At 35.4% G+C, this 9,064-nt stretch overlaps 2 protein-coding genes across 2 annotated transcripts; both read left to right on the plus strand.

Annotated features, from left to right (window-relative positions):
• The first annotated feature begins 3,645 nt into the window (after positions 1–3,645).
• Positions 3,646–4,321, plus strand: LOC115227880 (dynein intermediate chain 3, ciliary-like). Its single transcript, XM_029798591.2, has 2 exons — positions 3,646–3,829; positions 3,885–4,321. The coding sequence occupies exons 1-2, from the start codon at positions 3,647–3,649 to the stop codon at positions 4,050–4,052; spliced, it is 351 nt and encodes a 116-aa protein (XP_029654451.1). The 5' UTR covers position 3,646; the 3' UTR covers positions 4,053–4,321.
• Positions 4,322–7,556: 3,235 nt separating this feature from the next.
• LOC115227881 (enoyl-[acyl-carrier-protein] reductase, mitochondrial-like) lies at positions 7,557–8,630 on the plus strand. Its single transcript, XM_036498767.1, has one exon. It carries the CDS (start codon positions 7,557–7,559, stop codon positions 8,628–8,630), a length of 1,074 nt encoding a protein of 357 aa, XP_036354660.1.
• The last annotated feature ends 434 nt before the right edge of the window (positions 8,631–9,064 follow it).

Genomic DNA, 9,064 nt, shown 5'->3' on the forward strand with positions numbered 1-9,064 from the left:
GCCATTTCGAGATGGTCAGTTTTGTTTCCCAGTGTAGGTGATCGATAGGGGAAGATTTTAAACATCCAGGTTATATCTTTGGAGAGAGGACTTATTCTGGTTCTTTTTTAAGAGTGAACTGATAAGTTTGAAAAGGCAGTCGACAGTATGTTTACGGAGGACGGGAATTCTGCGAGTGTTTTAAACAAATAAATGAGTTTGCTACAATTGCAGGATTTCTTGCCTGAATGTATGCAACTCTCGACGAAGAATATGGATTTTTGGCTCATCAAAGCTGCTCAAAGAAAATATTTGTTTAAGAACATTAATTTTAAAGTGCTACATTCGGCGTTCTTCAAATGTAAGGAAAAACAAAATGTTGACCCAGCCACGACTTCAGAGTGGTTATCTAAAGGAAACAACGGTCTACGAAGTGTGGCATTGTACTGTTTTTTGCAGGACAGGAATTTAATTCACTTTAGATTAGGGGTGTCAAACATGCGGCCCTCAAAAGGCATAGGTGCGGCCAATAGCGTACTTTGGCAAACATAAGTGCGGTCTGATCTAATCATCTATCATACAATTATTTCGAAGGTATTAAGTTGCTTATTAACCAAGAAGGTTCAATGCGTGTTTTTCAAAGCTAAATGAATTGCGAAAAAATTTATCTGCGTTACAGACTCATTTCACAACAAGTCAGAAATCGTGAATTCATTGTTAAATTCTGGTATAATATCACTGACATGAAAAATTCAGCCCCCAAAGGACTAAATTCTTCCCTGGCGTATGAGTTTTTGGCATTTTTGATCAGCTCGCAGATTTGGCAAGAGGGAATAAATCTGACTGTTTTTTTATTGTCCAAGAAGGTTACGGGTTATCTTTGTTCATGTTAATTTGATTAATTTTCGTAGTGGTTAATGAGAGTGTTCGCTTTTTCGAGTAATGTCTTGTCCGAAATAGTTATGACAATTATATATTTTGTAATATATCCCTAGTCAAATAAAAGCTGCATAACTTGTCTTACAATGGGTCTTTTGATAATAAAAAAAGTGTTAATTTTATGTAAAACGGTTTTTTGAAACTTTTCTTGTTTTACAAAATTTTAAACAAAGAACACGTCAAAGTTGTACAAAATAACCAGGAAAGTGAACACAAAAACTTAAACTGAAAACTTAATTTGAAATCTTGCATTTTAAAACACATAAATCAATGATATGATTAGAAATATTAATAAGTATTATTTTTAAATTTACGCAAATAAGATGTATGCACTATACATAAATAAAACAAAGATACTTTTTGAACGTAGCAATCTTCTCCATCCCAACAACGAACTCCTCTTGTCCCACAAAACCATCGCGATTAAGATCAAGCTCAATCAATATCTAAAAAACTCAGTTCATCAAAAAAACATTATCAACGACCCCCTCAATTTGCCTATCGGTGAGGGTTTGATCCCCAAGAAGTAACTCGATAGTCTTAGAAATGTCATTTCTTCCAATTTGCCCATCTTCATCAAAATCTGGACTAATTTATTGGCAAAAAACCATTTAAACGAAAAATTAAATTGGCTTTGACCGACTGATCAGCCCTAGGTGACAGAAGAGAGTATAAATTGACATAATCATCAAAATCCATAAGAGATTTGTCTTCAGTAATGACTTTGAAGATCCTCTCAACATAAGGATTAGACTGCCTTCAGAAAACGCGATACCTCAAACTCTGGCAGAGCAGCGAACTGTTCGAAGGTGATTGAGGGATTGCCAGTTTCTTCATTGATGACGACATCGTTTTTGCCAAATTTTTTAAAAAGACGTAAAATCTCTTCACGATGTAAATAGGTTAGTTCCTGGAGAATAGAAAAAAGGCAGGAACAGTGTATTCGTTCATTCTTTCCTCGGAAATAGTGCTTTGTTTATTGCCCATAAAATGCTTAGCAACGACCTGGTCAATCCAAATGGATTAATTTAATAGTTCAAATTAAAAAATAAACAATTTTTTAAAGTATATTTTTAATTATAAAATTAGTCTTTGTACTTTTATAAATTTCATCGATTTCAGATAGCTCTAGATCTACAAGATTGATTGATGGTATTTAAATAATAGCAAATATGCAATTTTTTATTTCTAAACATTATTTAATGCAGTGATTCTCAACCGTGGTGCATGGAAAAAAAATTGATACATGCTATTATTTTTATGTTGGGACATAATCCATCTGAAATTTTACAAGTAATGTGACCATTTTTATGTTCCTAGAATTTACCTTTGAGTAATGATACGATTTCAAGATTGATTTCAGAAAATGAGAAATATTAAATTGGATTTTTGCTAAATTTAATGAAATTTCCTTTAAATTGCAGGGAAATTTTGTAACTATGTTTGACGTCAGAGTTACAATAATTGCATTTATTGAGCGATCAACGTAACAAGCTTGATACCTGCTCGCGAGCAGATGTTAGATTATTTTTAATACGCTTAAACACTGATATTCAGAAACTATTTAAAATGCATGAAAACGAAGGCTCCCATTAAATACTTAGAAAAATATTTTAAGTCTCTAAATTTAATTAAAAGAAATAAATAAGTCTGTTTTTTTGGTACACGAAATAACTTGGTTTCGTACATTGACTTTTCTTTTTGGGACACCAAAAAAAAGGTTGAGAATCACTGATTTAATGGTTATAACCCTTGTTTACAAAAACATCTATCAACAAATCCAAAAAAATCAAAAATGTCCAAAAATTTATCCTTAAAAAATAATTAAAAATTCTTTGTAAATATCATTTCAATCTGAGTTGAAAAACCTGGTGAATCAAATAATAGCTTATTTATTCGAATTTTTAAAAATTTTTTGTTATTGAAATAGTCTCGTCCATTATTCGTTGGTAAAAATGCTGAACTAATAAAAAGATAAATTATGTGTATATAACGATCCTTTACACTTTCGCGAAATGATTTTTTCTTCCAATAAATAAAAAAATGAATTATTTGGTCAATTTTATTAGTTTCCTATGGATTATTTACTTAATCTATGACAAAATAAAGCAGGAAATTGTTTCAATCGAGATGGGTATTATATCACAAGACCGGCTCAAACAAGTCGAAATCGACAATTTCCACAAATATGATTTACTGGCAAATGAACTTTTGATACTCTATGAAGCGCAGGTAAAAAATATTCCGGTGGTTCTGACGTGGGACAGAAATGTCTCCAAATGATCTAAATATTATATGGATAAAATAATCATTGAAAAAGCAACGAGAACCTACATCCAATCCGTTGTACTAAAAAGAATTCTCGAAAGTATGTTAACTGAACACAAGCATTGGATGAGGGTATCTGGTGACGAATACGCCTCTGCTACCGACCAAATGTGAAACCGGCATGCTGTCGGGACACGTCAATTAAAGCTATAACAACTTTGTCTGATGGAGAGATAGAGAGGGAGGAGAGCGAGGAACTAGCAGCAAATTCTCCCCCTAAAAAGAAGAGAAAGATCTTCAACAATAAGGAGTGAAAACCTTAACTAAATAGTGTAACCTAATTAGTATTTGTCTATTTTTTTTATAAATGATTTATTTAATTGTAATTCGATCTATCTGAGTTATTCTCAAATTGTAATTAGAATAGAAGTTTCCATAGTGAGAAGAAGAAATATCTAAAATGGAAATAACATATGTCTACACCAAGACACGAGCTGAATTCGGGAAACAGTGTATATTTACAGACAAGAACCCGGAATTGATTGTCGACATTAAACCTAAACCAGAAGACAAAGAAAACTTCATAGAATTCAACTATTGCGATAAAGAAGTGAACCATATTCCAGAAATATCAGAACACGAAGTATATTTTGCTATTTTTACTGATTTGAAATATTTATTCAAAACAAATCATTTAGGTTAATACCGAGTCGTTCAGGACGAATAACACCGGAATTAATCACGTTGAGGGTGGCTGGCCAAAGGACATCAATTGTGAGGATGTCGACCAAATACAACGATTTAGAAAAAAGGTTGAGAAAGACGACGTTTATATTACATCAGTCCGCAACCTTTCAATTGTATAGTTCTGATTTGAACGTATAGATTATTGAACGACAAATAATGAGAAACAATGCCATCGACATTTACGAAGAATATTTTGATGAGTTTGATGGCGATTCTTTCGACGCTCAGCCAGCCGCCAAAATAACAAACTATTTTCGAGATCCCAATGGAAAGGACCGAGTCGTATCCTCAATTTCCTGGAATCCCACCGATTCTAAAAAAATCGTTGCTGCGTATAGTTTTTTGAGCCCTTCATTTACTGCCCCAGTTGCCAATTACGACTCATACGTCTGGGATTTATGTTTTTTTATGTTTTTATTAGATTAGCTTTTCCTAACAACCCGGAGTTTATTCTCCATACAATATCTCCAATTTTGACGAGTTCCTACTCCCCAAAAGACTCACACGTGATTCTCGGAGGTTGTTATAACGGACAGATTGGTTGTTTATTAAATTGACATTAACTAGGATTTTGGGATACCCGAAAAGGGACAACTGCTGTGGACTATACACGGGTAGAAGTGTCGCACAAGGATCCAGTCTATGGGGCAATCTGGATAAATTCAAAATCCGGAAGCGAGTTTTTCACAGCTTCCACGGATGGATGTGTTTATTGGTGGGACACAAGAAAACTAACGGACCCCGTGGATATAATATATCTTGACACTACTAAAAAACAAGACCCGACGAAAGCTATAGGAGCCACCTGCCTGGAATATGAACCGACTATTGTATAATTTATAAACATTTCAGCCAACTAAATTTATGGCGGGTTCTGAGATGGGTTCAGTAATTCTCTGCAATCGGAAAGGGAAGACAAACGCAGAAAAAGTCGTCTCCGTGTTTAATGGACATAAGGGACCGATTTATTCAGTGAAAAGAAATCCGTTCTATCCCAAACAATTCCTCACTGTGGGCGATTGGACTGCAAGGGTAAAATTCTGAATTGGTTAGATGGCAGATATGGTCAGAGGATATCAAGGATTCATCGATCATGTGGACTCAGTATGAATCTAATTAATATGTTAGTAATCACATGAACTTCCTGACAGACGCCGCATGGAGTCCTACAAGACCGGGAGTTTTCTTTACAACGAGAGTGGACGGTGTCCTTGATGTTTGGGATCTTTGTTTTAATCATTCCAATTGTGCTTTATCCATCAAAGTTTTATTTTTACAACAATTTAAAGCTGGACGAGTCGGCTCTGCATAGTTTACAAATAAACGAAACAGGGAAATGTGCTGTTTCAGGATCGGCTTCGGGAAATATAGCATTTTTGGAGTTTTCAGATTCAATCTACGCACTCCAAAAATCAGAAAAAAATACAGTTTCATCCGTAATCATTGTTTGAACCCAATCCCGGTAGATATTTGAACGGGAGACAAAACGCATGAAAATATATGAATCCCGGCAAAAAGAACTGAGATTCCGTGCCAAGTCACCTCATTCGACTAATCCAGTACATATTTAAATTTTAGTATTTGATAGGATGAGGATATGGCTCAAAATGATGAAGCTGAAGAAATCGACGTGAAAGGCGAATTTTTCAAGTTTATAGAATCTGAAAAAAAAATTCGGAACGAAATTGAATCCAAAAAACCACCAAAAATTCGATTTTCCATGGTTTTTAGGTATAGGCGTCATTGTTAGCACACCAATGGGGGCACCAGTACTCGGCCTAGTCAATTCTCAATTGGAGAAAATCACGAAAATAATCCTTAAATAATTAATTCAAATTAATTACTATTAACACTAGTAATTTAAAATTAAACCGAATTTAAACACATACACTCTGACGTTGTTATGACTCACAACGTGGCTTAAAAACTGCAATTGTATCAATGAGTCATCTCTTTTCCTAAAATTGTTTTTTCTCTTTGATTTGCTGTTATTGTTCTAAAAAGTTCGTAATAATCGATAAATAATTTGGGTGTCTGCCTTGATACTGTTTCTTTGATTTTACTAATAACTTTCAGCCGGTCTTTAATTTCTGGTAATCTGGCCTATTATAAAAAGTTGTTTCTTCTTCAATTACTTTTTGTTAAAAAACTTCATCGAATTCCTCTGCATATTAATTTTTTTCGGATATTTGGAAGATATTGTGGATTTTTAATTCTTTCAGAATTTATCTCTGGTACAATCCCACCTTTCGCAAGGGATTTACTTTTTATGTCAACCTGACGGCTCTAAACAAATGTGATGGTGGAATACGGCCCAATGCTGTTGGGAGCGTCTTTTGAGGCCTGGCGGACAAAATTATTTGCCGTTCGGTTCTTCCCGAAGCAAGTATACTTTTAATACCGACCCAACTGGGTGTGGGTGTGAATGGAGCCTGCGAAGTACCCGCTCATAGCATATGGCAGTTGCCTTTTTCGGAAAATAATAAAATCCCCTTCTTCCTTATAACTTGATGTCAAAAACGACTTCAATTAATTCCTTTTCCTGAACAGTGTGCGTTGTCGGAATATGCTGCAGGTGCCAACGAATGGATTTCTCGTAGATTTCTCATTGAACTAACATAAGGTGCACTTGTAACTGAAAAATTCTGAAACTATGCAGGTTCGCTTAACATCAGTGACAGAACACATATATACATACAATTTCTTACAAAAACAGAGTTGAACCGTGGGAAGGAGTCTTGAACTAGACAAAAAATATATGATTATCAAATAAGTGTGGCTAAAACATTGCCAGTGCCTGTCAGCACCTCGAAAGGAAAGAAGCGTGTTTGCCTACATAAATCACTTTGCAAATAGAAGAAATAACGACAAGATAAAAAAGATTATTTAGTTAATTGGCACGGATTAAATAATGCCCCAAGTTTGATAATACCCCCATAAAATGTACTAAAATCAAATTAAAATAACCTGATAATTAATAAAAAAATCTGATAATGGAACTAAGTCGATTTATTCTATTTTGGTAACCAAATTGATGCATTTAGGCTGCAGACAAACATATTATTATTATTAACCCCCAAGCTTGCATAGCAAACCCAGCACAAACAGTCATAGCTAAATAATCGAATGAAGAAGCCAAAGAAGAAGGAACTGTCCGTGCTGATCAGTATTAGCCTCCAAATCTTCAATACAGCCTTCCGGATCCACAAAAGGTGGAAAATATCTGGTTCGCCCAGTTCTCATTTGTCAGCCTCCTACTGTCGCTCATCGCACGTCATTTGTTTTCGGAAGGGTTTTACATGATTAAGATTTTTTCATTGATAATATGATCAGACAAACATAGGTAAAAGATAGTTTATTTATGATACGTATTTAAAAATAAACAAAACAAAAGGCAATCAGGGACGATCCGCAGATAGAATTGAGAAACTGTTCCCCCTGAGAACGGCTATTGAGACACGCTCAAAGAGCCGGCTAAGCTCTAGGGGGTTGTTTCTAATTCTTCCGAGGTGGCGGCCTCTCTTGGTGAGAAAACAAAGAGTTGATGGTCGAAGCGTTTATATATAATAGTTCTAATAAATTTTTTGTCCTATTTAAATAATTAGATAAATATATATCACGTGATGGGCATTAGATACTACACCGCACGTTTATTCAATAATTTTCTGAGAAATCTCTCCAATGATTCCCGAGCAATTGTTTACCATTCGAGAGGTGACCCCATCAAAGTTACTCAAATCGATAAAATAACTCTTCCACAAATTGCTCCTGATGAACTCCGTCTGAGAGTGTTGATGGCACCAATCAACCCCTCGGATATAAACATGATTCAGGGACGCTACGGATATCTTCCCTCCCTTCCGGCGGTGGGCGGAAATGAGTGTGTTGCCGAGATCCAACAGATTGGATCGAATGTAAAAAATTTTAAAATCGGAGACCGAGTCTTTCCTGCTGAGCCAGGGAATGGGACGTGGTGTGAAAATTGTAATGTAAAGGCCAATGAAATGATCAAACTTCCTGTCGACGTTCCTTCTGTAGTTGGGGCGTCTATTGTTGTGAATCCATGCAGTGCGTATAGAATGGTCAAGGACTACGGAGCACAACCAGGGGACTATATCATCCAAAATGGAGCAACCTCCGGAGTGGGAGAGGCTGTTATTCAGTTTGCCAAGATATTCGGAATTCGAACCATTAATGTTGTCCGAGAATCCACTTCTGATGACATTAAGCAGTATCTAACTGATTTGGGTGCCGATTATGTAATCACCGACAAGTTTCTCCAGTCGGCAAGTATGAAGAATCTTATCAAAGATGTTGGAGCACCCAAATTGGCCCTGAATTGTGTCGGGGGGCAGTCGGCCACTGAATTGTTTCGTAATTTGGGTCAAGATGGAGTTATGGTCACTTTTGGTGCCATGGCACGGGATCCTCCAAAAATTCCAATGGGGAAATTCATCTTTCTCAATTTGAAGATTGTCGGCTTTTGGCTGACTCAGTGGAAAGCCAAGAATTCAAATAACGAGGCTTATCAGCTTATGTTAGATGATATTTTCAAGTTCTCCGTTGAAGGCAAGTTCAAGGCTCCTAGATTTAAGTTTTTCGATTTCGACGATTTCAAGACTCCTCTTGAGCAGATTGCAGCTCCTGGCGTCTCTAAAGGCAAGTCTATGCTTGTCATGGATCGTTCGTACATTTAGAATTGTTTCTTTTTTACGGACTTTTTGTTTTTATTTTTTAGATATTGAAAATTAAATGGGTTTCTCTTATTTATAAATGAACAAAAATAATTAGTTTTATAAAAAAATTATGTCGTTTATAGCTAATATAATTGATTCGATTTTTGATTTCTAAAATTTTGGTCTGAAGTTTTCTTTGATTTTATTTGGTCAGCTTTGATCAATCTTTTCAATGTTTATTATAAACGAGTGTCGATAACCCTGAAAGTTGCAATCACCATTGTTAAATTTTTGGAACCACTGTGAAAAAATGTATTTTAGTCGATTTTAAATAATAGATATTATTGAAGGTTCCATGCATCGAATATGCAAACCAGATTGACAAGTGACGCCGTCATCAGTGAGTGATCTCACTGAGGAACCTGATGTCTTCATCGGCCACACTACAAAAAAAG

The sequence above is a fragment of the Octopus sinensis genome, unplaced genomic scaffold (genome assembly GCF_006345805.1).
Source record: "Octopus sinensis unplaced genomic scaffold, ASM634580v1 Contig08463, whole genome shotgun sequence".
NCBI lineage: Eukaryota > Metazoa > Mollusca > Cephalopoda > Octopoda > Octopodidae > Octopus > Octopus sinensis.

What these genes read in the sequence shown, in the direction of transcription:
- LOC115227880 (XM_029798591.2), top strand. Translation starts at nt 3,647, where the DNA reads ATGGAAATAACATATGTCTACACCAAGACACGAGCTGAATTCGGGAAA. An exon ending in CAGAAATATCAGAACACGAA is followed by an intron (nt 3,830 to 3,884) that starts GTATATTTTGCT and finishes CAAATCATTTAG; the next exon opens with GTTAATACCGAGTCGTTCAG.
- LOC115227881 (XM_036498767.1), top strand. Translation starts at nt 7,557, where the DNA reads ATGGGCATTAGATACTACACCGCACGTTTATTCAATAATTTTCTGAGA.